The 26,615-nt window shown below is 53.9% G+C and overlaps 7 protein-coding genes across 7 annotated transcripts; 2 read left to right on the top strand and 5 right to left on the bottom strand.

Moving 5' to 3' along the window:
* Positions 1–1,007: 1,007 nt before the first annotated feature.
* On the bottom strand, positions 1,008–2,120 carry ACO1O0_007905 (uncharacterized protein; the record flags this gene model as incomplete). Its single annotated transcript, XM_083197271.1, has 1 exon — positions 1,008–2,120. The coding sequence occupies one exon, from the start codon at positions 2,118–2,120 to the stop codon at positions 1,008–1,010; it is 1,113 nt and encodes a 370-aa protein (XP_083046739.1).
* A 5,874-nt stretch (positions 2,121–7,994) lies between these two features.
* Positions 7,995–8,513, bottom strand: ACO1O0_007904 (DUF1993 domain-containing protein; the record flags this gene model as incomplete). The annotated part of the gene is made up of 1 exon (XM_083197270.1): positions 7,995–8,513. One exon carries the CDS (start codon positions 8,511–8,513, stop codon positions 7,995–7,997), a length of 519 nt encoding a protein of 172 aa, XP_083046738.1.
* Positions 8,514–12,050: 3,537 nt separating this feature from the next.
* Positions 12,051–13,424, top strand: ACO1O0_007903 (uncharacterized protein; the record flags this gene model as incomplete). Its single annotated transcript, XM_083197269.1, has 1 exon — positions 12,051–13,424. One exon carries the CDS (start codon positions 12,051–12,053, stop codon positions 13,422–13,424), a length of 1,374 nt encoding a protein of 457 aa, XP_083046737.1.
* A 2,698-nt stretch (positions 13,425–16,122) lies between these two features.
* Positions 16,123–17,076, bottom strand: ACO1O0_007902 (glycoside hydrolase; the record flags this gene model as incomplete). The annotated part of the gene is made up of 3 exons (XM_083197268.1): positions 16,123–16,130; positions 16,311–16,563; positions 16,630–17,076. The coding sequence occupies 3 exons, from the start codon at positions 17,074–17,076 to the stop codon at positions 16,123–16,125; spliced, it is 708 nt and encodes a 235-aa protein (XP_083046736.1).
* Positions 17,077–19,496: 2,420 nt separating this feature from the next.
* Positions 19,497–20,439, top strand: ACO1O0_007901 (uncharacterized protein; the record flags this gene model as incomplete). Its single annotated transcript, XM_083197267.1, has 2 exons — positions 19,497–19,588; positions 19,671–20,439. 2 exons carry the CDS (start codon positions 19,497–19,499, stop codon positions 20,437–20,439), a joined length of 861 nt encoding a protein of 286 aa, XP_083046735.1.
* A 2,151-nt stretch (positions 20,440–22,590) lies between these two features.
* ACO1O0_007900 (uncharacterized protein) lies at positions 22,591–23,376 on the bottom strand (the record flags this gene model as incomplete). The annotated part of the gene is made up of 1 exon (XM_083197266.1): positions 22,591–23,376. The coding sequence occupies one exon, from the start codon at positions 23,374–23,376 to the stop codon at positions 22,591–22,593; it is 786 nt and encodes a 261-aa protein (XP_083046734.1).
* A 1,504-nt stretch (positions 23,377–24,880) lies between these two features.
* On the bottom strand, positions 24,881–25,465 carry ACO1O0_007899 (DUF3632 domain-containing protein; the record flags this gene model as incomplete). The annotated part of the gene is made up of 2 exons (XM_083197265.1): positions 24,881–25,035; positions 25,087–25,465. 2 exons carry the CDS (start codon positions 25,463–25,465, stop codon positions 24,881–24,883), a joined length of 534 nt encoding a protein of 177 aa, XP_083046733.1.
* Positions 25,466–26,615: the final 1,150 nt, after the last annotated feature.

The following is a 26,615-nucleotide window of genomic DNA, read 5'->3' as shown; positions in this document are numbered from 1 at the left end:
CAGGGAGATGAGATCAACGCTGTGCAGGACAGGGTCAACACGTTGGAAAGGAACGTGCTGTTGAACTTGCTAAAATTCAGCAGCAGATTAGTGCTACCACAGCCGCAATAGACGCCCAACTCTAATAATAAATGGAATAGGCTTAGCTAGTCTTTCTAGTCGTCGTCATCAATGGCGGCTATCCAGCCCATACAACCTCAGGGGGCGATCGATGTAACCAACCCTTCGCCGCAGCCGCAGACGCGCAAGCACACGCTATTTCTGACTACAAGCTCAACCTCGCACAAAGCGGCCCAGGAGCCTGAGCCCGAGTGCAATAAAGGCCAGAAGATAGATGCCAGTGACGCCAATTCTCCCCAGACTAGCAGCAGCAAAGTCGCAAGATCTGACCGGGCCACCTAGCCCGAACTTAACAGACACAACAATCCACAGAGAGAGTGGTTTCATCGAGATAGTGCGTACTATTCTGATGGTTGGTGTTTGACAATTTGCTCTAACATATCTCAAATAAATCTTTTCTTGGTGCTTTCTGTGCAGCTCTTCCTAGATTCCAGGCTCTCCCTCAAAGTATTTTGTTTGAAATAAAGCTCCCACAGTTTTCTGTGGTTGTGCAGTCTCAAGAGTCTCAAATTTCCTAGCAACGACGACGATAGCGACAATAATGACGATGATGATGGGGACCGTAGCGGACGCTACGAAAGGGGATCATGTGCTCCAAGAGAATCTGACCCTTAGGTCTACTGGCACTACGAATTCTCGGATGCTTTGGCTCCATAAGCAACTTGTACTCTTGTTGCCCTTTTTAAGCGTATTTTCGAAGCTGTTTCGAGGCTAATTTGCCGTTATGTGCCACGTAAATATACTACGGCGGCATACTTATCTAGATATTATTGATATGACGATTTTTATATGTGATATATTGTCCAGTACGATTACACGTACATCTGCCCCTGGAAAGCTGACCGTTTGCCTTTGCGCCTCCCAGGAGGCCACGCCGTCTGTAGCCATTAGTTCCACGCCTTGCTCCTCAACTCGACAAGTCTCCTCGTCGACTCGTGGAACTCCTGCTTCGAAATCTCGCCACACTTGACGGCGTCAACCAACGTCTGGCGGATCTCGACGCCCTCCGTCACGTTCAGCTGGCTGGCCAGAATCAAGTCATTGCCTGCATTGAATGCCAGCTTCGACAGCTCCCTGATGTCGCCATAGGGCAGAATGGAACCGGCCTCCATGGCCTCGGTAATGGTCACGCCCTGGAATCCGAACCGTCCGCGCAGCCAATCCTTCATCCACTTCTTGCTCAGGCCGGCCGGCATGTCGTCGACGGCAGGGTAGATGGCCCACGAGGGCATCACCATGTCGACCCCGGCCTCGATGGCCGCCTTGAAGGTGGCAGTGTCCACCCTCTCGAGCTCCTCGAGAGGCACGTTAAGCGTAACGGGCACGAGGTCCGTGTTCTCCTCCACCTTGGCAGCTCCGAGGCCCGGGAAATGCTTGGCGGAGACGAGGATATTACGCTCCCGCTGCGTCCTGATGAAGGGGACCGCCGCATCGATGACCTGCTTGGCCGTGGTGCCGTACGAGCGGCCGTAGTTGTCAAGGAAGTTGCCGGGCTCGCGGTAGACGCCCATGACGGGGGCCAGGTTGACATTGATGTTGTACGCCTTGAGCGCCTCGGCCGCCTCTCTGCCTGCGCGGGCGCCGGCCGCCCTCGGGTCCTTGGAGGCGCCGACCTCGCGCGCGGTCTCTTCGGGCCCGAATTCCTTGATGGGCTTGAAGATGGTGCCGCCTTCCTGATTCGTCATGACCAGGAAGCTCGTCTCGAGGCCATATTTGTGGAGAATGAGGCGGCGCGCTGGGGATTCGCGGTAGGCGGCGAGGAGCTCGCCCATCTTGGAGGGAGTGTTCTCATCAATGTGCAGGTCGTAGAGGAGGACGCCGCCGACGAGACCCGCACGCGTGAGATCGATCAGCTCCTGGGGCGGCTCGGCCCCAGTGTACGAGTAGATGACATGCTGTCCCGCAAGGAGGTCCAGCTCGGAGGGCTGAGAGGGGTGAGGCTTGGCCTGGCTGCTGCCGAGGAGGCTCAGGACGAGGGCGTGGACGAGTGTCGAGCGCATGGCGACTGTCTACTGAGGTTGTTGATTTAGGTGAGTGCTTCACTGTATGGATGACTTCTTCCGGAGCTGAAGGCGCGGGAGGATGTTCTTATAGGATATGCTACGAGTCTCTATGGGCTGAGAATCTGCCATCGTGGTCTGTCTGGCATTGGTGATGGATCACAGCTTGGTGCAGCCGCACACATATAGCAATGTAACATTGCATGGTAGTATATGGGATGTTTTTTGTTATGTATACTAGTACATGGTGGTAATTTATTGAATTTGTCTTCTTCGTATTGGTCGTTTTCCAAGCCAGGTCTTGCCGGAAGGGGGAAATTGTGTACATGTAAGTACATGTAGATACGAGCCATACGGCCCAGGGAGGAAATGTTAAGGTTTCCCCCGCACTCCCCAAGACCCTGGATCGTAAGCGGATGAATGTTTCGCATTGCCGTGACAGAGATTCTCACTGTATATTAAGCTATTGACAGGGACATGGTACGCATGGGCTGCGTGCCGGCATTATCGACTCTGCGGTCTCGGGCCTCTCGGCGCACCATGTAACAATAGCGCATGATCCGATAGCGATGGAGAGTTCATAGACGGTAAGTATAGGCTATTGCAGGAGGAATAAACTCGTGGATTGTCCGCTAAGGCTGTCTTCGCCTCCATCTTGTCGGACATATTCATAACTGTGAGGCGTAATTCTAGACCACTGAATGGGGCTGTGTCACATTTTCTGGTCTGAACGCTGGTTCTTCTTAACACCCAGGGCTGAGATTTCCCCACATTCTGTGTCTCCCTTAATTCCCCGACAGGTAACTCACCCGTTACGTTACACTGCGGAAAAGCCTGGTCCCTAGCCAAGGAGCGTGTAGACATTGTACTGTCCAGAGAGGTGACAAAGCACGAATCCCAGGGTTCAAAGGTCCTAGAGCTAGAACCGACTCCGCAGCCTCGGTAATCTCTCTGCATATCTAACATAATGATCGTGTATCCTTGCCCGAATGCTCTTCCAGGACCATATAATCCCTTAAGAGACTTTGAGTGTTTATCCTTCAAAATAAAAAAAAAGTACACAAGATACATGCATCAATGGGTTGGAGCGTGGTACGTATGCTCATCATTTCAGAAAGCAAAATATAGGGCCTGATCACGACCAACGGGCCCAATTGCTAACACGCAATGCTCTCTCTTTGTCTAAATCTCTTCAGGCCTCCCATGGACGTCATGCAAAGCGGGTGTGTGGTGCTCCATGTATGTTGTCTGCCAGTCAGTCAACACAGATGAAACAGTTTATTGCTGCGATAGACACTGTCCGACTGTATTGGAGTTGGTTGACGTATGATGGCCCCTACTAATCATATCACCACCAACTTATAACTACTCATGGCCGATTCTTTTGACCTATTACTATGCTTATCCTCCCGATATCTATATGCTCTATACACCGATGTTGTTATACATGTTATTAAACCCTAGAGTCATCACGGGGCCCGTTCGTCATCGCTCAATTGGGATACCCAAAAATATTTACCATCCAGAAATATGGGTCGAGTTTTCACTGGTTAGATGAAGGGCTATGTAGGTGCATGGCCTTACTACATCTAACCAGGTAGCTCTGTAGGACGGCATTCCGAGGGCAGCTCGTGAATAACACCAATACGGGGATTGCCACGCGGAGCCTCGAGCTCTACGGGTGCCTTCGGCATCTTGAATAGAGAGAGACGGCGGGGCCTGTACGCCGGCAACAGGGCGCTTTGCTCTTTGCCGCGATTTTGGTGCATTCTACTTCTTCTCCTCCTCCAGATGGCGAAACTGAGAACCCCAAGAGCGGCGGCGGTGCAGGGGATCCCGACGCCAAATCCAACGCCGAGACCGACACTCGATACCACATCCGAGTTATCGTGTTTGTTTTTCTCCTTGTCTTGTACCTCGCTCTCCTTGATTGTCTGGCTTGTCTCCAAATCCGTGGTGGCCATCGTCCGTGACTCGGGAGTAGATGGTGGAACAGTTGCGGACTCGCTGGGTCTGGTGGCCTCCGGGGAAGCTATCGCCGAGGTCGTCTTGCATCCCGTCAGATCCGGTATGTCCACCTGGGCAACCTTTTTGCAGTACTTTGCCAGAGTAAAGATGCCCTCATATTGCGCGCTCTGCCTGCAGTTGTCCCCCATGCAGCACCCCAAGTGGTCGAGCAGGGCGCCGTACTTGCAGTTGCACCCCCACTCAGCGCTTCCACAGTCGCGCTGTTCGGTGCTGTTGTAGAAATCGATGCGGCACTGATTCTGTTTGTATCCGGGATATCAGTGTCAGACGGGGGTTTCCATGGAGTCACAAATTCCTTGTTTAAGGGGGGGGGACGTACCACGCACTGAGGCAGCGTCTGATCTGGTCCGGATCCGACCGAGATTTCATTTAATTTACCAAGACAGCGAGGCGCCAAAGCCCATAGAAGGAGCCAGAAGATAACTCCAACTTGGCTGATCCCCATGGTTGCTTCGAGATGTTGCTTGACTTGGACTCTCATGCAAAGAGGACAGGCAATGATGGCGACTCCCGTAGGCAGTGGAGTATTGAGGCAATCTCGTAAGTATCCAATTTGAAGATCCCAGACCATATAATATTGTCTTAGCAGAGGCAATTCCGGGAGGGAGTCCTTTGTTGTTTAAGCACTAGCCGCTGTTAGGTCATACATACATTCCAGTGTTGGCCCCTTGCAGAGCTGCGGACCTAGAATAGGTCAACAGTGCTGAACAGCCGCATTGATGAGAGCATTCATAGCCAAGTTTCGTATCCCAGGCTGCCATTTCTCCAAAAATAAACATACCCAAGTTGTCAATATCCAGAAGACTGCCTCCACCTCGAGTCCTGCCATGGCCCGTATGGACCATACCCAGGATATCCATACGAGTACCCGGGAGGGGTCGAGCCAGGCGCCTCAAAATACCCATCCATGTCAGCCTTAGGTCTCGCAGGGTGACGGTGGTTTGGATACCATTTTCCCAGCGCTGGGGACTGGGGACTCTTGTCGCGCCATGTAGCCCGCCAGAAGGAGACGATAATCGCCACTATGACGATAATACCGAGTGGGATACCTATACCAAGTCCAATAATGAGAGCCAGCGGTAGACCACTGTCTCCTTCTTCTCCTTCTTCTTCATCGCCTTTATTCTCCCCCTTGGAAGGTGGAGCGTCGGGAACGCTTGTGCTGGCTGTAGCGTCCGTCTTCATGTCCAGTGTTGAGGACTCGGGGTTGTTGCGCGTAGGTTTGATCTCTATCGTCTTCGTCGGTAGAGATGATTCTGCATCGTTCGTCTTTGTTTGCTTTGCTCTCGTCGTTTTTGATCCACCGTCCTCATCTTTTGGCAATTTTGCCCTGGTCGTGCTAGGCATCGGGGTGAGAAAGCCAATTGGCTCTTCCCATGTGGTTCCTCCTTTGGTCAAAACGACCTCTCGAGGTTTCAGTTCCGGCAGCGTATCATCATCCCCCGAGGCGCATGAGTTGTCGAAAAGGGCCTTGATAATTAGAGAGTTCTGCTCGTTGCACTCCTTGTTCAAACAATGATGGTGAATGTCGTAAAATTCAGTATAGGAGCAGGCGCATTTCCAGTTATACAAGTCGCAGTCTTGGCCGTTTGGTGTTTGGAACCAGTCTTGCAAGCATGATTTCTGGTGCAGGTGTCAGTATTTGTTACCTGGGTCTGATTTTGGTTACTCACGGAACACGGAAGAAAAGCCCAAGTTGGAGACACCAAGACGGCGCTCAAAAAGACACAAACCGCCAGGGGTGAAGCCATAGTAGCTCTGAGAAAGTCAGGGGCCTTTCTCCGCTAGCCTTCACGCTGGGCAGATTTGGCTCTGGGCTGCGAAGCAGCAGCTGTTGACATCTGGTAAAAGGAAGAGGAGCATGGCAATTGCCCCTACTATCTCATAGGCTGGTGTGACGTCCCTTTCTTCGTCGAATTTGATGAAACGAGCAGTGAGGGGAGAGTACCGCACGGACGAGACGCATCGATGCTGTGCTCCGTGCAGGGTGGCTTTTACTCACACGACGCCAGGCTGCGCCCTCAAGCAAACATTCTTCCCATACGAAGTATTATACATGGCTACGGCATTTCTGAGATGCGTCTTGGCTCCGATGGTAACTCCTGCGCTGTCGGGACTTCGCTCCACCTCTCCGTCCCCGTCACCTCCGACAATGTCGGCGCCTCACTTATCACGCGCCCTCCCATCTTGCCATCCGCTGCCTCTAATCTCTCTCCGGAGTCTATAGAGTCCATCTGATTTCCTTCTGGAGGCTTTTTGTCCTTTCGTCTGGTTCGCCAGAATAGAAAGATGACCAGGCCCCCTGAGCCAATGGTCAGGGGAACTCCCAACCCCAGTCCTATTCCCAAAGCGAGAGCGAGGTCATTTCTCCCACCTCCACCACCGCTATCGACTTCCCCACTATCCCCGTTCTCCTTGCCATCGCCTCTGATAGATGTTTCGGTGGGCTCCCCTTGCGACGAGGGCCCCATCGTTGAGGCTGGGCCTGCGCCATCAGAGGTCAGATTGCTTTCGCCGCCGCCGCTACTACTTTTCGAAGCTGGAATGCTAGTAGGGGAGGCAGGATCATCACTCGTTGCCGTCTCAGCATCGGCCTCGCTGCTGCTGGAGCTATCGGGTTGTTTTCCTGGATGTTCTTCGTGTGTGTCCACGCATGCAAGCATGTCGTAGATTGCCACGTCGAATTGCAAGCACCTGTCCTCGTAGTAAGAGCTCGCGGGGTATTTATCGTTGATGTCGCAGTTGTGCGCTATACAGCATGCCGTCGAATTGGAGAAGTCGTCCACCAGGCTGTCACATGTGCACCTCCAGTCCGAGTCGGAACACCCAACTGCCTTCTCAAACTCCAGGATGCAGTCGCTCTGGCCAGTATCGCAAGTGCCATGTTAGTCACGGGTGACCGAGTGGTTTTGCTAGAGAATCGAACATATGCGCCAATTACTCACCGCGCATTTTGAAGGCTCTGAATCTTCCTCCTTGCCAGTACATAAGGGGAACAGGAATGTGCTTAAGAGCAGGATGGCAGCCACCACTGGAAGCATCGTGGCGACCTAGGCTGTCGGCAGAGACCGTTCTCTAATTCGGAGAGCAGGTGGCAAGAGGGGGGTTAGGACAGTTCCGGATCAAAGCGATGGAAGAGATGGGAACGGATCCCAAAATCCATCTCTGCATCCCCCAGCATAGGAGGACGACAGACCCTGACTGAGCCCTGAGCCAGATGTAGTACAGCATGAACCAACCGCATACTGACACACCAATGATGTTTCCACAAGATGCGAGTCCGCAGCCAACATGCGTCCAAAATTCGTGACCTTGCCTTATTGAAACAGTAGTTTTGTGTTTGACGGTTTTCTTTAGGAGAATAGAGTACCTTCTCGGCAGGCGTTCCACTAAACAGCTCTAAACGGTGGTAGGGAGGATATCCATGTGCCTCGTAGTGAACTCGTGAACTGTTTATTTACGAGGACCGGAGAATATCAGAGTTGAAAGCTAAACAAGTTTATGAATTAGCCTCCTTTCAGGATAAAAGGCACGAAGTCAGCCCGTTGAGGACTTCGGGAACCAACTCGAGCGTAGACCAGACCTCACTAACATGAACATCATTAGGCAATCTTAACTGGGGCCAGTCTGGTTGATCCCGTCTCTAAATGAACCGCTTCCATTGTTTGTCCATTTTTTCAAGACCAGAAACATAAAATAGGGTTGTTGTACGTCAGGGTCGCCAAGACAAATCTCCCATGACACAGCCGAAGATGAATCCCAGAGAATAATGGTACGCACATGAAACCCAACTAGTGGTCATAGCCCCCAGAACTACTACTCAAGACCCCCATTTGAGAGCCACTACTAAGGCTTCAGGATATACTCCTTACTAAACTCTGCGATGAAGTCCTGCTTCCCCAGCGGCACTCCCTCCTTCCTCAGGATGGCATAAGCGATCGAGAGATGGAAGACCAAGTTTGGCATGACCGCCCCCATGGCGAACGCGCTGCCATTGACATCCACCACCCCGATAACTGGCAGTTCCGTCGCCTGGACCTCCTCCCCCTTCCGGTTGATCGTGTCCTTGTCGGCCTTTGCTAGGGCCTCCAGGGTGTGGGCAATGCGGGCGTGCATGTCGGCAAACGAGGCCACCTCGCCCTTGAACTCGGCGGGCTCCTCCCCGGTCAGCCTGGCAAGCATCCTCTCCGCAAAGTACGAGACCCCGCCGGCCTGGAAGGCCAGGGGCTTCATGTCCTCGTGCAATCGCGCCTGTGGGAAGCTGGCCGAGTTGGGGTGTTTCTCGCCCTCGGTGATGATGTGATCCATTGCCCTGAGGACCGCCTGGGCATAAACAACAGTCACGTCGTATAGAGTGGGCGCCATGGCTGGATGACACAGGAGAGAGAGTGTGTGTGGAAGAGAGAGTCTTTGATGTCGCGAGACAAAATAAGATTGTAAGAGTGAGACCGGAAGAGGACGTGATGGTAAACGGATCTCGACTTCTCAACAATAAGGGCTAATACATGATGCGCAGACCAGGAGTATTTATACACGAAGTCACGTCAGCAATTACGCAGCGTACAGTGTAAAGGAGCAAACTACGATATGAATAATGTTGTACAGTTACCTTGATGCCTCACCTAGGGGTAGTTCCAGCTGTTAGGACTTATAAAGCAATAGTTTTTCTCGCACGGTCAACGCGGCCCCCCGGCGCACGCAGCATTTGTCATATATAGGGCGTGGATACAACCTACGTTGTTGTTTGCTTTATAATACGACTTTGTTGACCCCGGATGCCGGCTGTGCCGTGGTCGTCCCAAGAAGGCATTTGCCCCGACGCGGAGACAATGCCTTGTCTGATACTAATGACGGGCTCAGGAGGCGACGGGGCTCGGATCCGGGAGGTGATGGTTGTCATGTGGTCGACAGACTGAAAGCTGAGGAGCGAAGTCACGGGATCGGTCCAGCCCTCAATGGCCACAGGGGCTTTGGTGATAGAGCGAATTTCTCTGTCGAATGGTGCAAAAAGCAGCAGGTCAGCAGACTTTATCATCAAACTGGTCAAGGGGGCGTCTGCCGCCTCGGACAAATGGCCTCCAATGCTCAGGTTGCCAGCCAACGCATCGAGCATGACCTTTGGGGAGGGGCCGGGCTTCCACTACCAAACTGGCCTTGAATCGCATTCTGACCAGCATGGGCGCGCCAAAGACCCTGCAGGGTAGGAAGAGTGTGGGGCGGATGCTGCCTTAGCATCCCCCGCGTTCTGCGTGAGCTGGACGAATGCACTATGCACCTGCTCTTGGTTGGTAGAAAGTACATGATAGTGGGTAGGACCGTATGACGGCATAGTGCAGAGGACGAATGGGCAGACTTGGATAAGGTGCCAGGGTCACAATTGCCTGGGATCGTGTGAGTTGAGCGCTGTGTGGTGCCTTTTTTTGTCGGCGTATATGCATGGCCTAGTTTGCGAGGCAGAGAGACAGACGCGCGGTCCCGTAGTATGGTGCCTGGAGTAAAACCGGCTCGGAATAGGTGTGTGGCTGCAATGAGGGCATTCACGGTTCGGTATCCAGGGCGCGAATTTGCGACAGGAGCCGATCGGAGGAGCCCAGGTATATGCCGTCCATGCTTAATAATGGATCTCGATTGAGAATGGACACTATTTGATCGAGGTTCAAGCAGAATCAGGCCCAGAAGCAATCAAGCTTCAATCCTCCCGAACCCGACTCGCCAGACCGTGTGGGATGGTCACCCTACCCCGGCCGACAGGGCCCCACTAGTGCTCTGTACTCTGAATGCCCTCAGCTTTTATCCGTAGAGTGACGTCGCTGTGTCGAGAGTTAAAGCAGGAGAATGGAGACTTGTTCTCGCGCAGTCGCGGACGCAGAACAGAGTTGAGACGGGGCGGGTCGGGAGGCCAAGGCGGGTCGAACACGCAGGCCTGAGACGGTGATTGCAAGAACCTTCGATCAAGCTTCTATGAAGGTTGGGGCATCAAGCGCCGGTATCGGCACCCGCTGCTGACGGTCTCGGAGAACGCCAAACATCACGTCGGGTTGACTGTGCGGTCCTCGCCTTGTGCCGTGATAGATGGAAATACTACGTGTTCTTTGCGAAAGCATCCCATTCGTATTCCCTCAACATCCAGACCAGTCGAGGGCGTGTCAGGTGGTTGAGGCGGTTGACCTTTTGGCGCACGGGGATTGGAATCTTAGGTCGGGCGGTCTTATCAGCGCTCTTGGCAGCTGCTAACGCCTGCCTATCAGACCCTAGGTAGCTGTCGACTTGCATAATCCCCAAGGGACTCTATTACTGATAGAGTGGAGGAAGTGAGTTGATACCATCGAGCCAGTGAAAGACATATACTCCGTAGCATTCCTATCCAAAAGGTTTCAGTGAGATCTCGGCCTCGTAAGCCATCTCATTGCATTTAGCCGTTTGCCTCAACGGCGTTACGCTCCCCCTAACGCAAGACATCCTCTTCGACCCAACGAGACCACACCACGGCGACTCGCAGCGACAAGTTGCAGGAAGAAGCGCATATTGACCGGAAAGGCAGCAGATCATCCGGCTAGCTGACCTGGGTTGAGTGCTCACTTCCTCCTTCAGGCGGCGACGCAGGGTAGGTAGGCATATACGCGGATAGTGGACACAATAAGGGCGACAGCCACAACACACCTTCACCAACAGAACCGGTGGCCGGCTGCACCTTCCTCGTCTTGCGCTGGCTTGTGTCATCCTGAGGCATTCATCGATGCAGCCTGAGATCCTAGGGCCGTATCATCACCTGCCTCTGCCCACTCTCTTAGGCTCGTAGCTACCGGCGACTTGAGTTTTGCGGCCACCAAACTCTTCCTCCTGACGGGCGTTTCTCATCAGACTTCATCCCACTGAATCGTGACCAGCGCCACCAACGTTGTGCCACGGGTTGCAGGTGTGCCACGGTCTGCCCACCGCGCTGAGACTGCAAGGAACCGCCCAACGCTCACTAAGCCACCGAGCCACTTGGGCATTAGCGTCAACGCAAACGAAAGGCTTCAGCGCTGTCAAGTCAACCAAATACGGCCGTGACCGTCCCCACAGGCGACCAACGGAACGGCCACTCGATCCGTCGACCGAGAAGCTTTGGCCGCATTACGTACTGGATTCCACCGAGCCACGCGAGCAATTCCCACCTGTTCCCATTGGCTTTCAGGCCCTGGCTGACTATCATCGTACGTCCGGACGGTCGTACCACTGGGTCGCTGGGCCCCCTGCACTCTTCTGAAGGGAAAGAGCCATCAGGTCGCCAGTCAAGAGAGAAAGTTAATGTTTTGAAGGGTCCAAGACGAGCGGGGAGAATTCAGACTCGACAGACAATCCATACCCTGAGCTGCAGGTCTCTTTGCGCCTTTCCCCCGTCCTCGAGACCTTGACGCCTACCAAACCCGGTACAAGCGTGCGTGAGTGTGCAAGCCGGGCAACCGGGGTACATTCCACGCTGGCTGCGACAGTGACTGGGATTGGCAGTGAGTGGACTTGCATTGGCTGTAGGAGCGGGAGCACGGACAGGGTCTTCCTGTACGTACTCTGTGCCACGCATCATCAGTCATGATCTCGCTAAGGTCCTTCATCTACTACCACTCTCGCCATCCACGCCCGGTTTCATCTCCTTCCTCGTCTCCTCCGTCTTCTTCGCACACTTCTTCGACATCGCATTCTTCTCCTTTACAAAACCACAGTAGCATAGACGACAGATTATCTTACTGTGTTCAGACGCCAACAACTCCACCCCCCACCATTGCCAACAAGACCACCAACACCATTCCGCGGCGCATCAGTGCCCCAAGCTATGACCAGCGAAAGTCGCCAGCCAACATCAACATCGCGTCAATCCGACCAACTTCTCCATTACCTAGCTCTTCATACACCGATGCTACAATGGCGAAACGAAAAGACAGACTTGAGGCTACAGGCCTGCCACCTACGAGCCCACCATGGGAGGCTACTGCCAAAGTGACCCGTCCAACCACTCCCACGAACCCCGTTCAGATCCCCCACAACAGCAAGCGTCCAAGCGCGCACCCTCAAAAACGAAACACGAGACAGTATCGGAAGCAAAGACATGCGTCTCCCGACGACATCTCGCCATCCATGGCAGCGCTCCTCGCCGTGACGGATATCCCACGACAGCGGTCACAGCGCAGACGACCAAGAAGTGACAAGGCGCTGAGTGTCGACGAAGTCATTGATGAAAACCAAGTATCAGAGAAGGAGCTCAGCTGGAGCTTCAGTCGCAGCTCGAGCCGCGGCCCCATGGACATTCTGCTGTCACCGCCTGAGGAATACGCCGACGACGATGTCAGCGTGAGCGACTGCAATATCGGCTCTGCTCTCTCCACTCGAACCATCTCAGTGGACTCCATCCCGTCATTGGGAGATTCCTTCATCACTGACGGGGTCTCGTCACTTGGCACTCCCGGAAGCTTGAGTCCTTCATTTCGCGGTCGGAGACCCAGCCCCATGCGCAAGTCACTCGAGCCTGTCCTTTCACCCCCAGGTGAAGAAGATGAGCATCCCTTGGCTCGGCAGTGGCATGGCCAGGAGGAGGTCGTCCCTATGAGCCCTGAACCGTCTCTTCCAGAAGATGAGCCCATGTCTCTTCTGCTGGGACAGTTTAAGCCGTTTAAATACGCCTTTCGGTCTAATCTCACTGCATCATTTCGGGCATTGCGATCCGCGGCCAAATCATTCTCGAGCATTAACTTCTCGTCCATTCCGTCAGATGATCTCCTTACACGCTCACTTCTCACCTTCGACACCAACGTTCCTTACGCCGATGAGCGACGACCCCCTGTTTCAGAGGACATTCCTTCTGCAGAGATGCGCCGATACCTAAACCCCACGACGACTTCAAGGCTTGAGTCGCAGCAGGCCACTGTGCCGCCGCCTGGAAAATTCTCCGCTTCTATTCAGATGCAAACCTACAAGGTGCAGCGGTCCAAGCTCGGCTCCGCAGAGGACCAGCACCCTCGGTCCTCACCGCAATCTACCTCGCAGGGGCCACCCGCATCCGAACCGCAGACCGCACAGTCGATGCCCCCGGCCATGCGCCAGCGCGAGATGCGTGAGAACTCGGACTTCATTCGCATCGCCGTCATGGAAATGGCCATGCGCAGGCGCGGCAAGCTCGATGACAAGCGACCTGGTCGCGCACGTTGGGCCTTGCCGCCACGGCGAATGCCCACGACCCCTTACGAAATTGGACCCAACGGCGTGCCAGCGCGATGGAGATCCATCAGTTGCGAATACTAAACATAACGTCACAATTGCCCTGGGCCGCGTTTCGTGGCCGGCCCACTGTGGGACTCTCGTGAGGAAAAGAGAGACAGCGGCTCTTGCGAGACCGACCAGCAGCACACGACGCAGGCGAGGGGTTTCCAATCACTGGATTCGCATTCGTTGGCAGAGCAGTCTCTGCCAAAAATCCAGCCAGGGCACCCACCATCAAGCCGCCACGTCATGACACCAAATGCGGAAGGAATTCTTGCAACGCCAATTGGCGCACGATCCACTCTCGACGGCGAACTCGATTAATTTCCCCCAGCAGAAGCATTTTGGAAATGTCGTCGAATTTCTATTGGTGGGGCGCGGGGGTCACTTTTGGGGGGCCATTGCCCACCGCTTCGACCTGCCTACAACAGCAGAGGCTGGTCAGCAGCAGTCGACCCTTTGGACCCTTTGGACCCCTTGGACCCTGACCGCAGCGCAGACGTGGACGCGCAGGACTTACGACGAATGCGACCCTGGGTTTTGAAGGGCACGGAGAGAAGAGAGAAACGAAAAAAATTTAAAAATACCCTGGCACCCGCATGGGAATCTCGACCGCGAAACGACGGCACCAGCCCGATTGGGAAGGACACGAGATGCGACGTTAATTCTGCAGATGGGGATCATGGGATTTGGGACTTTACGATGAGAACTTCTGGAGATTTCTCTCAATCTAGGGGCTATCTCTCTCCCTTCACTCACCAGATCCCATTGCTTATTCTCCGCCACTGAGCCGACTATAGCCTACGACCGAGACTCTGAGAAAAAGGTCCCTTGATCCCCACTGTGGATTGTTGAGGATCTGCGCAGTTTTCGTCCGCGCCCGTGTCGAGAACGTGTTGTGCGATTTTGCCCGAAAGGCAATTTTGACATCGGACCCCCACACCGCAGAGTCAGTCTCACGAAAATTGCTCTGTGCGAAGCCGGCTATCCGGGCTTCCGACGACACCGCCACGAGGAGAGCTTTCGGGCGATCGAAAATCGATTTCTTTGTAGCAAGACGCGATGCTTGCTTGGCGATGAGATTGTCCCTCTGGGCCTTTGATGAACACCTCTTGGATTTTGGTCAGACGACATTTATCATTTCATTTATACGATTTGATGCACTTGAGTTTAGATTGAGAGAAGGGATGCATTGGGCAGGCGCAATAGAGATTGCTTTTGCTGGTTTGGCGCTGCATTAGGAGAACAAGCGGTCTGGAATTTAGGATACCTCTTGGCGGATATATTACGTTGGTGTTTCCTGCATAGTTCAATAGCACCCCCTTAACTTTGCTTTTGTTTTACTTGGTTACGTTGTCTTTTCGAATGTCACCTGGTGCATTTTACCTTCTTCGATGAGACCTGTGGAGCCGCCATAGGGCAAACGGGCGGGACGGGTGGTAGAACGTGGTGTTGCAGCCACAGACTCAGATGCAGCGATGCCCAAGGGGCCCATAACAGTTACACTGTATACATAAGAATTCACCAATACTACTCCGTACTATAGAGAGACATGCATATGTTTTTTAAAAAAAAAAAAGCATCTTCCCCATCCCCCGCAGGAGGCGTTGATGTATAGCGGGGAGCACGCGGTTTCATCTCCGGCTGCCCTATTAGGCGAGACCTGACAGGCTCCGAGACGGGTGATCTGCATTTAGATAAAGCACTATAGGATACCTGTACGCCGCTGCCAGAATCCTTTGCCACGAGGGGGTTGGCAGCTCGCCCCCTGTTGCCTAATGCCAGGAATACCACACGGCACACAGGCAGTTAACGAGCGCTGAGATAGACATAGACCTTGGCTGGGAATGCACACCGATCGGAGTGGATCTCCGGCCGGCGGTCAAGATGAAGTCAGTATGCCAGTGGAAATAGGAGACCTCGTTGAACTATCTGGATCTGGAATGTCATAGTGGTTGAGGAATTCGTTGGTCTTCTCTCACAACCAATGTAAGAGTATCCGAGCTCTATGATGTAATAATGTATTGGAAAATTTTGAGGCTATCTGAGCCTGTATATAGAGCTTGTCAAGGGAATAGGAGGCTACGGCTGTAACTTTGGTGTGGGGCGCTGTTGATGGCTTAGGGTAGGTACGTAGGTAGAGAGCAAGAGGCTTGGACAGTGAATGGCGGCGGCAAATCTTGTGGGACCTACGATGCTGAGAACACTACACAGTTCAGTCGAGTACCAATGGTGGGAGTTTTGTGACTGTATATAGACTGCATAACTACTCAAGGCATCAGAGTGACATCGTGACATAGGTCTACACGTGGCTGGGTGGCTGTGTGTGCCTATTGCTCTCCCTTCAGGGGCCTCGTGTAAGCCCAGAAATCTATATGGCCCACAAGGGCTCGGAGTATGTCGAGGAGGGTAAGGCCATCAAGATTGACAATTTCCTCCCAGATACCGAGGGCGACTCACTGGCTGATTTCCCCTCCTTCTCCTGTGGGAGGATCGAGCTTATTGCGCTGCTTGACAATGGCGAGACTGACTTGGAAAATCGCTACCTTGGAAGCGGACATGGAGAGTGCTAGATTTTCCAGCTGAGGATTACCTGTGGTTGTCACCAGACTGAGCTACGAGTGATGCGAAAATGGCTGTTTTCGCAATGCACGGATAGATACCTATATATAAGGTACTTTGTAGGTAGGCTTGGAATAATCACCAGGATCACAATGAGGTATCGAATAATGTACGTGATTTATTTGCCTATGCTATGATTCACAAAAACAAGTATATACGGTTTGAAAGCTAAGATACTCCTCGGATCTAGCAAGTGAACAGAGCCGGGCCAGGGATGATGTACTCGGAGGCTTCTTAGGGCGTTAGTAACCATTGATGCGAACGTGAGGTATCCGGGAGCATGGAGGAACATGGAAGGCCACTTACCCTTGTAGGCATCGTACGTGATGCCGGGATCTTCACCGGCATAGGCGCCGGGGAAGCTGACGAGGCTGCTGGGGACGGTGCTGCCGCTGCCAGAGACCTCGAGCTGGTGGCATCCCGGGTAGAACTGGGCACCGGGATAGGCGTAGGCTGCGTGCAGGGCGATGACCTCGTGGCGGACGAGGTAGTATCCGGCCTTGAGGCAGGCGGGGATTGTGTAATCGAGGCCGGGGTTGCCGGGGTTGATGATGGCGTCCTGCAGGTTGTTAGCATCGATTCATATCCAAACTACCTCAACAGCAAGGTCATGGCTTGGACGTACAGAAGCCCAGTTGTCAGTGGTGCCCTCGCGGCCGGCCTCCTGGACCTTGAACCAGACGGCCTCATCGCCGGGGAGCCAGTCCTGGCAGCCAGAATCAGGGCAGCGGGCCATGTAGGTCAGGACGGGGCCCATGTGGGTGTCGGGCCACTGCGTCCACCACAGGGTGACAGTCGATCCGGCCTCGGCGGGGGCGTGCAGAGGCGCGGGAGAGCTGCCAGGGTTGCCGCCATCGGTGTAGCCGTTGCACTGGAGGTCGATGAGAGAGACGTCCTGGACGGGGCCGTTGCCAGGGACGGCACGCGAGATGCGCTCGGGCTTGGGGTCCATGTACGGGTCAGTGTTGGGGTCGTAGAACTGGTAGTTCTCGCCGCCGATGGTGCCGTTCTGGATGAAGCCGTGGGCGGCCGCGAGGGCGGCGCCGGACAGGAAGGAAACCAGATGACGCATGTTGTGTTATCCAAGGTCTAGTTGCTGGATAGTTGCTGTCTCATGCTGGAGAGGGTGATGACGGTGCCTCATTCTTATATTGGCCACCATCGGCAAGGCGGCACATGCCGGATGGGAGTCTCGTCCCGTGAAGCGTGGTCGGTTTCAAAGCCGATCAGAAATATGGGCGTCCCATCGGGAATAGTTCATGAGACGTCTCCATGTTTCAGGCCGGACGTGGGGCACAAACAGGACTGTCGACGACTTGGCGGTGGTTATTGGTGGAAGTTCCGGTCTGGATATTAACTAGCCCTGGACGAGGCGGAGGGAGACGGAGGTCGACCAGAAACGGCATTTCCCAATGCAGAAGTCGTCTATGTGTGTATACATAGCAACGCCAATACTGTCCCATTTCAAGACCAATAAACCGACTGCCCTGCAGCTTAGTCCCACATGGTACGCCCATTTTACGAACACCTCGTGATCCTCACAACCAACCAAACTTGCCATGGCGCTCTGGGGTTCAAGATGCTCGTGCTGATGCAAGTGATGCAAGTGATGCAAGTGATCCAATTGATCCAAGTGTGGGGGTGCTGGGGTAACAACTGGAGTCCGGAGGCCGGTCCTCCATCAGAGCATCTTGGCGTCGCCGATAAACACCGCTAAGCCGGACGTGAAACCAAACAGACGGAACCTCCGCCGAGCTTCGCCCAATTTCGCATCTAGCCATGAGAAGTGACGGCATCGCGGGACGGGCCCCGAAACACCGGGTCCCCGGCGCTGTGGGTCTCCGGAGTTTGGCGGCGGACACGCTCGATCCTGTACTGAAACACGTTCCAAACCTATTCTCTTGCTGCATCGCGACCTGGACAAGGCGGTGACATGGGATATGATGAAAAATTCCGATTTGATTCCTCAAAATATTATAGCCGTCAGGTGCTAAATCTAAAAGCTATTGAATCCGACGTTCAGAAAGCGCCAAACACTTCTGCCTAATACTCTCCATTCTCAGCTCATGTGGCATAGGCTCTAGAAACAAACCTACCTCGTCCGCCCAAAACACATTATAAGGGTTGACATTTTTGGCACAGGTATACTCCCAATACGGCGGCAGCCAACCCGCTGCCTCCCAGTCTATTATACCCACCACCTAGTCGGCTTCGACTAGGATATTCAGACTGCTCCGATCGCCGTGGGTCAAAACGCGTTGGTTACCTAACCTACGATAGAATTCAAGCAGTTCAGACACATCGATCAGAAGCCCCGGATCCCCGGCATTCATGTCTATGCCGCCTGCAAGGGCCTCGTGGAAGTCACGGACCGTGGAAAATGGTCCCCAAAAGAGGCTAGAGGGTAGGCGACAGTCGAAAAAGGGCCCACCGTCCACGGCATCAACGCCTGTGTTCCCCTTGTGAACGAAGGCATGATATACCTTCGGCATGGGGATCAAAGTGTGTTGGGTGACGAATCGTATTGTGTGGGCTTCAGCTAAGCTCGGGGCGGGTTTGGCCTTGATGCATACGTTGGACACTGGCATGAGGCCGGGAGAAGGTTTCCATAACCGCCGGAGGTACCTATTATTCCTTTCTTCAACAACTAGAATAATAAGAAACCGAGTGAGAGCTCCAGAATCGAAGGATTCGGAGCTTGATTGCATGTTTTTGTTAACTTGCTGGCACGTACAGTCGCGCACGGCCTTTTTAAGCCAAATTCCGCAGATCGAACTAGAATGGCTTGTTAGTTAGACCGCATCTACTCCGTAATGATCTAGAAGTTACGGCGTGATGAGGGATCAGGCACTCACTGCGATATGATTCAAGAGCGGCTCAGCTGTGGATGATTCAGAGGTATGATTATACCCTGTCATGATGGGCCCAAAAAAAATCAGTAGGGAAGATATCATTTTCTGAGGGAGGATGTTGTCAAATCTTAAGGAGGGAAGCTCCCTTGTTGAAAGAACAAACATCGAACATTGGATCATGTGATCGATGGCGGGGGAGGGGGACATGAACATGAACTTACTATGTAAGGTGCCCCTGCGGCCGTCCCCCGTCCCCGTGCATAAGTGCTGACTAAAGCGGCCAACCCCAAGCGAACAGGATTTTAATGCCAAGATAACATGAGGTTCAGGTGCTAAGATATTACGGTAATCGGTGCGGGGCGGCCTATGGGGATACAGCGAGTAGTGATGTTCCCAAGTCTGAGTATCCGTACCGTACGGAGTACTGTGTACGTGATTCATCGTGACTGTGTATTCCAGCTGCGGATCTGCAGACCACTTACTTATCGCTTAAAAGAAGCAGGCAGCCTCTCATTCCTTGAGCGGGGGAAAGACAGACAGACACTCAGGTCTTGAGGATCCACAGACACCAGCACCGCCAAAGCCAGCACTGAGGTCAGACAACCGCATCGCTCATCGCTCATCAGCCATCACCACCACCATGGACGCCCCAAAGGAGCCGGCCATCGCCTTCTACGACATCATCCTCGATCCCGCGGCCTACCCCTCGTCGCCCAACCCGTGGAAGACGCGGTATGTTGCAGCTCTCTGTGCCCGAGAAATCCCAAGGACGACCTGACCACCATCTAACACACACTTGTCCATCTCGCCACAGCTACGCACTCAACTTTGCCAAGGTCCCCTATCGCACGACCTGGGTGCCCCTCGGCGCCGTCGCCGCAACGCGTGACGCGCTGCACCTGGCCGCCAACCGCAAGCATCCCGACGGCAGGGACTTCCCCACGCTGCCCATCATCTGCGACCCGCTGGCCTCTACCCGTACCGACACGCCCTCGGGGGGAGAAGAAGGAGAAGTCCTGGTGGGCGACTCGTTTGATATCGCGCAGCACCTGCAGAAGACATACCTCTCTGCCTCCTCGCCCCAGAGGCAGCTGTTCCCAGGAGATGCGACAGTGGCGCTGACCCGTGCCTTCAACACGCTTGTCGACGAGGTCTTCAGCCAGAATGGCGCCCCGCTGGCCGGGTTCTTCATGCCCCTCGACCCGCGCACCGCAGAGGCGGACAAACAGGGCTTCGTCGACCGTTTCCCAGGTATGACGAAGTGGGAGGACTTTGAGGTCCCCCAGGGGACAGAGATTCGGAAGAAGATGGTGGCGGACTTTGAGGCAGCCTTGGACGCCAAGCTCGCGCGTTGTCTCCCTGCTGCTGGCGAGGGAGCAGGCCCGTTTGTGGACGGGCGCGAGAGCCCCATGTATGCCGACTTTATCATCGGCGGCTGGCTGCAGTTCATGAGGGGGTGTCTGCCCGAGTGGGAGGAGCTGAGGGACAGGTGGTCAGGCGGGAAGTGGGGGAGACTGTTTGATGCCCTGGAGGAGTGGGCGGCCGTCGACGGGCGCGAGGGTGTCGTTCCCCCGAGGCGGTAAATTACAATGAGGTGACCCGTTGAGTGTGGTCTGTATATACTCACGGGTATCACAGCATGGACTCCTAGGCGAGGAGACTACAGGTCAACCCCATAAGCGCCATTTGTAGCTCGGTAGCTAGCGGTTGAGGATAAGTTATCAGTGCCCCTTGGCCAGTCAGAACCCGAAGCATAAATGTCCACCAAGTTCTTTACCCTCCTTTTAACTCCTTGGAGGCAATCAGTCGCACGCTCTCACTCATCTGGTTCCCCGGGTAAGGTGTGTATGTGGTATACAGCCTGGTGACTTCACCAACCCTGCACTCGATGTGCAGCTGCCCAAGCGTTGGCTCGGGTAGTTCCTGGCAAAACACGTACCAAGGTGCGGCGGGGGAGATGGAGATGGAAGTCCAACGTACTTTAAGAAATGGAAGGTATTATCCCGGCGTGTGTTGACTTTCAAAAAGAAAAGCGGCTTGTCTTCACGTTGGATGGAATCTAATGGCAAACTACTCAGGCCTGATGCCGAACGCCTGCCCGACACCCCTGACGACCGGCAGCTGTTCCTCTAGACAGAAATTTCCCGGTTCACGGTTTCGAGACTGGTAAGGAGAACTGCGAGATAGATTCGGCGAGATGCCGAGATTGAGGAATTTAACATTCTGGACACGGAAGGGAGCATGCTAGGCCTAGAAGGGCAATGTCGCACTACGACGGCGGAAGCTAGTGGGTTGAAGAAAGACGTCGAGTTCGTGGTGGTTGCCGATAATCGACCCATCCATCACCCACCCCAGAAGGTCGTCCTGCTAGTCAAACAACGCCATGGAGTCACCGACAGGTTTAGCATTGCAGAGATTGAAAAAGACGCGGGGGTTACATCTGTCCCAAAAGTGTTTTGATGGCGCTGGGGGGACTCCTTCCAGACAGGCTACGAGGCAGTAAAACGCAAATAGGGTTACGCACACTTGTGTATCACCACTCGCTATAGTTCAATAAGAGCAGGCGTCCGGGGCTGTTCGTCAGGGAGCCAGCGGGAAGAAGATAAGGCTGTTTGATGCAACGGAGGGTGGACGGTTGTCGATGGGCGCGAGGTGGTGATGTGGCTGACATTGGCCATGATATAACCCCTACTTCTCTCTCACCCAGTACATACGACCATACCCAGTGGAAAATACGGGATCCCGTCCGCTCTCCCAGAGTCAAGCCGCTGAGGGGCTGATTAGTAGTTGGGTCGGTGACGACCAGCGAATACCGGCTGTTGTATGTTTTTGATCTTTTTTGTTATTGCGGGTTTAGGTGGAGCGAACCTATATAAGGCTTCCAGGTCTTCTATCCACCACATACGACCATACCTAGTGGAAAATACGGGATCCCGTCCGCTCTCCCAGAGTCAAGCCGCTAAGGGGCTGATTAGTAGTTGGGTCGGTGACGACCAGCGAATACCGGCTGTTGTATGTTTTTTTGCCCCTTTTTGCTCTTCCTGCAGTTCGGAGCTACATGTATACCCCGAGTTACGGGCTCTGCCGGTATGGATAGCAAGTAACGTCTAAACTACTTAGCACATATAATGTATAGCTACACGTAGTTGGAAATACAGGATCCCTTCTGCCTCCGTTCCGTTCCGTCCCTTTGCTCCGGCCTCACCGCCGTTTTTATCCTTCCCGCCGTCGCCGCTTCCGCTCGTGTTCCCTTGGCCTATCCCCTGCCTGCCGTTCTTCTGCCACAAGCGCCCGGCCTCGCTATGTTTCCGCCCCGGCCGCCCATGCCTAAGCTAGCCTTCGGAGATCTCATTAGCGAGGATCCTGATCGTGAACTCTATTAATCCCTCTACGCCACGTCGCTCTCTGGGGATAAGAACGCGTCCCCGCTTCACGCCCATCACCCGCGGTCACAGCATGATATGACACCCCGAGAATGACAAGCACGGTTTAGAGAGGTAGCTGCATTCTTTTTTCCATGTTTCTGTTGTATCGGACGTATCGCGTAGCACCTGCCACTCCCACCAGCTGCTGGGGTCTTGATTAATGCTGCTCTCATCACCGCCACCACAGGCCCTCTCAGAGGCCAAACTTGGAAATGGCACTAGAAGGGACTATACCCAGCGCGGTGGATGCCTTGTACACCTTTCTCCCAGGCACTTTCCAGCGCCATAATAATCTGGATGCAACCCGTGCTACTGCTTCTCCCAGTCGTCCGGCTCTTGGAGGAGATCATAAAACTTGGCCCGGTCCCATCCCCTCCCCTCGCCGTCACCGGGCCACCCGGCCATCCGCATCTTTTCGACCAGCTCCTCGTGCTCCTCGTCCTCGCCCCATTCGCTGTTCATCCTCAGCGCGAAAATCGTCCAGTGGCCACACCCGATCCACCGCAGCTCCCGAAACCGCTGCTTGCAGAGCGCGAAGAACTCGGCCGGCCGGTACACATTGACGCCCACGTAGCGCCGTCGCCAAGCGTTTGCCGGGTCGCCGTTGAAACGTTCCAGCGTGGCGTTGAGCTCGGGCTCGGGCTCGTCGTGCCGCCCGTTGGGATCACCCCAGTAGACGTAGCCGTCTTCGGTGTCAACGACGACAAAGTATCCGTTCCGTCCCGCGCTGGTGGCGAGACAGGCGCAGGAGGGCGTCAGTGGGGGGTCCCTGTCGGTGAACGGCTCAGGTTTCGTCTCGAGAACGCTACTGCGGATCTTGCCGTGTATGTATTCGCTGCGGTAGTCGACAACTCGGGTGTGGTCCATGATGAGAGGCGTGAAGGCAACTGACGAGGCGTCAAAGTCCGGGTAGGGCAGGTGGCGGAGAAGTTCCACGGCCTGGTCATTTTTCTGGAGGCCAGCCAAGGTTTCGTGGTTGATGGACGGCCAGCCCCCAGGAGGTGCGTGTTGGACGGGGAGTTCCCAGAATACGCGACTGCAGAACTCGTAGAAGTCTACCAATAACCGGATAAATTCATCCTGATCGAACGCCATGATGGAATTGATGACTACTGAACGGCTGGTTGAGGTGTGAGGAAGAGGTTGTTGGTCGACGAGGGGGAGCAGAAATGGGCAAGGTGTGTAGTTGCAGTTTATGTATTCAAGTTATCATAGCCAACAAGTAAACAAGGATCAAAAGAACTGGGCCACCCCACTCTGCCACCTCCATTTACGTGTTGGCCCAAAGGTTGCTGCAATCACTCTTGCCCACGGGGTTCCACTTGAAGAAGTCAGTCGCGCGATGTTGTGGTGTTCGGCAATTCTCTCGCAAGCTATTTCCTTCCCGGTGATGTGGAATTTGCTGCAGTTGGATACCATGCGTGGCTGCGTGGTAGTAGTGGTTGCGGATGACTCTGTGGTGCTCAGGATAGAGGTAGTTTTAAGCGTCTCCTCGGATGGGGGTTCCGGTTCACCCTCGGCCTGAACGAAATAGCTTCTTCCAGGCGTGAGGTCATTGCAGTCCGGCCCGATGGAAGGGTTCTGTGGGTTTCTTGTCAGCACCAACAGGTTTTCAGATCGTTGTCCAGAAGTTGAAGCTCACCCGACGACGGAAGTCATTCAGCTCAATCCAGTTCCACTAGAGGACCTCCTCACACGTCTGCTAGCCGTCATGGTTCGTGCGCCAAACGCAGTAGGTAGTGGTGTTGTCGTCGTGTGCTAGGCCCGGCTCTTTGCCATCACCGACGCGGAGGGCCCTAGTAGTAGCAGATGCCACGACAGCTACCAAGGTCAGCTGACCTAGCATGAGGCCTACCATGATGACATCTCAAAGACTTGAGATATAGGTAAACGAGTGGCGAGGAATGAGGATGAGGCCGGAGACGGAAAATGAAGAGAGAATTCCCAGAGAGATCTGTACTAGGTGACCTGTATCCTTAGTATTTATCTAAGCTCCTGACTGCCTTGCCTGTCCATCTATCTCGGCCTAGGCGAGGCATTGCAGCCTTCTATAAGCTTTTATAAGGTATTGATGCTCATTTCTCTTTCTCAAACAAGATCCAGAGGGCGGAATCGTCCGGGAACCAGTTTTGCCCGTTGCAGGGTACCCCTGAGAGAATGAGGAGAATCCCCTCTTCTTCGTCAACGCTGAGGTTTCATCTCCGGCTGTGCAGAGAACTACCATCTTTGCCCTGGGGCTCAAACTATGTATGCCCCTTCCTACCCCTATTTGTTGAAGGAGGGGCAAAAAATCCAATCTGACCGTTCAACTTCCAAGGGCCACTTGAGATGCGGTTGTGGCAGCCCTGGCGACTACCTTGGTACAGCGGTAATGTTCTTAGCAAACAGCATTTGACAAGATTTAATTATAAGCATCTGTGACCCAGTGACATGTAGTGTTGACACAAAAGAGTGCAGAAACAGATATCTTAGCATTGCTCTGACAGTATGCCGCCAGGGTCTTGTTGAAAAGCCCCTCAATCTAGCCTTAGGACTTGACGTTTTTGTACGTACAGAACCAATGCAATGATGTGAACACAGACATCCTTGTAAGTCATTCTCAATTTCCCCAAGCGTCAATCCCCGGCTTGCCTCCCTCCGCTCCATTACCCGTGCCAAGACGACGTGCTACCACCCGGCCATCCTGTTCCATAATCTCTTCCATATGCCGAGCCGCTTGCTTAGCCAGGAAGCCGGTCTTTTTACCAATACCAGCTGACCCAATCTCTTCGAGTCACTCCAGCCGGAACCGCCGTCTATTCATACACAGCCCAGGCTCCCCCCCGCTGGCGATGTACAGTTGATCCGGAGCCGTCGCTCTCAGTTCCGTCTCACTTAGTGCATTTCCCTGAAAGGCGTCTTTGAAAATCTTCGTGCCAAATATCAATAACCACTGGGTCGCAACGCTGAGCCTGTACTCGCGCATCGGGCCCGCCGCCGGGGGCTCCTCCTCCAGGGCGTTTCGGATCTCGAGGATGGCAAGGACAGAGAAGCGGATCAGCCCCTTTTGCATCATGCAAGCGGTGAAGGCGTTCACATTGATCCATTCTGAGGCAGAGTTGTCGTCGACTTCGCCCGTCTCGGATTCATCTGCTAGATCTATATGCCCAGGAGCTATCTGCAAGAAACGATTCGACTTCTCCATTTCCTAGAAAAAGGAGAGCACAAAGGAGATGTGCACACGTACCAATCCATGCCTCTCAAAGAAAGGATTTCATCAATGGGAGATCCCTCCAGAGACCCATATCGGCCTACAAGTACCAGTCTGTTAGCAGGCAACCACCAATACATCATACCAGGGACCCATGTGGTACTCACCCCCCATAGTGTCACCGTAGTCTTTGATCGCGATCGCAAGCTCTCGATAACCGAAACGAGCTGGTCCTGTCCAGTGTGGTCGTAGGAAACAGAACGTACAGCTAAAAAGAACAGCTCCCAAAGCGCCATCAGAAACACTTCCATCTCATCATCCAGACCCCCCTTGGGGAGCAGGCGGTCGATCTCGGTTGCAGCAGCCACAGCGGAACTTGAGATATGAATTGTTTCTGCTGCTTTTTCTGTGGTGTTAGGTTCCGGGAATGAAAGTTCCGGGGTGGTCTGACGTTAGTCTTGTGTAGCGGCCGGGCTATCGACAACTCCTAGACGTCCGTCCTCTTGGGACTGTTGCGAAGGCAGTTGTTGGTCAGCGACGACGAGGCGCTCAAGGACGGCGATCAGTTTCTTCTCAGTCTCAGATATGTTTCCTTCTCTCATCTGTTGGAAATTTTGTGAGATTATCCTTGAAGATGCGGAGTCGCTTCCGCCAGTAGCCTGGTGCGTTGGGGACGCTAAACCAGCATCTTCATCATTGACGCCATGTCCATCGTTAGGAATTTGTGGCTGGTCCATCTTAATACAACAAAATGCTTAGATTGGTTGTGGAGAAGAGCTGTCCGGAAAGTGTCTCTTCTTGTCCTGCTGTTCGAAGCCCGCCCCGAGTTAATCTGAGCGAGTGATACTGATGACGACTTTCGTAAAGTAACAGAAGATTACAAAACTCGGCCGTGCGTTGAAAGACCACCATTAATGTCTTGAAGAAATAAGCCTGGTCAAAGCGCACGCCTTGGCTGGCACCTCAATAATCAATTGCTTGATGAGCAAGAGTGCACTTTGTTGGTTGGACTTTGTTTCTGGAGGGGACAGAAGGTCAGAGACTACATGTATATACATGTATATACCTGTTGTTTGCCGGTGGGGTTTTTGGGTGGCGCAGGAGCCAATCAACATGAACCTCTAATAGTTACTAGCATAGACAG

The sequence above is a fragment of the Amphichorda felina genome (genome assembly GCF_050947745.1).
Source record: "Amphichorda felina strain 45539 chromosome Unknown scaffold_8, whole genome shotgun sequence".
NCBI lineage: Eukaryota > Fungi > Ascomycota > Sordariomycetes > Hypocreales > Bionectriaceae > Amphichorda > Amphichorda felina.
The sequence above is the reverse complement of the archived record's forward strand: the minus strand, read 5'-3'. Positions and strand labels throughout refer to the sequence as shown.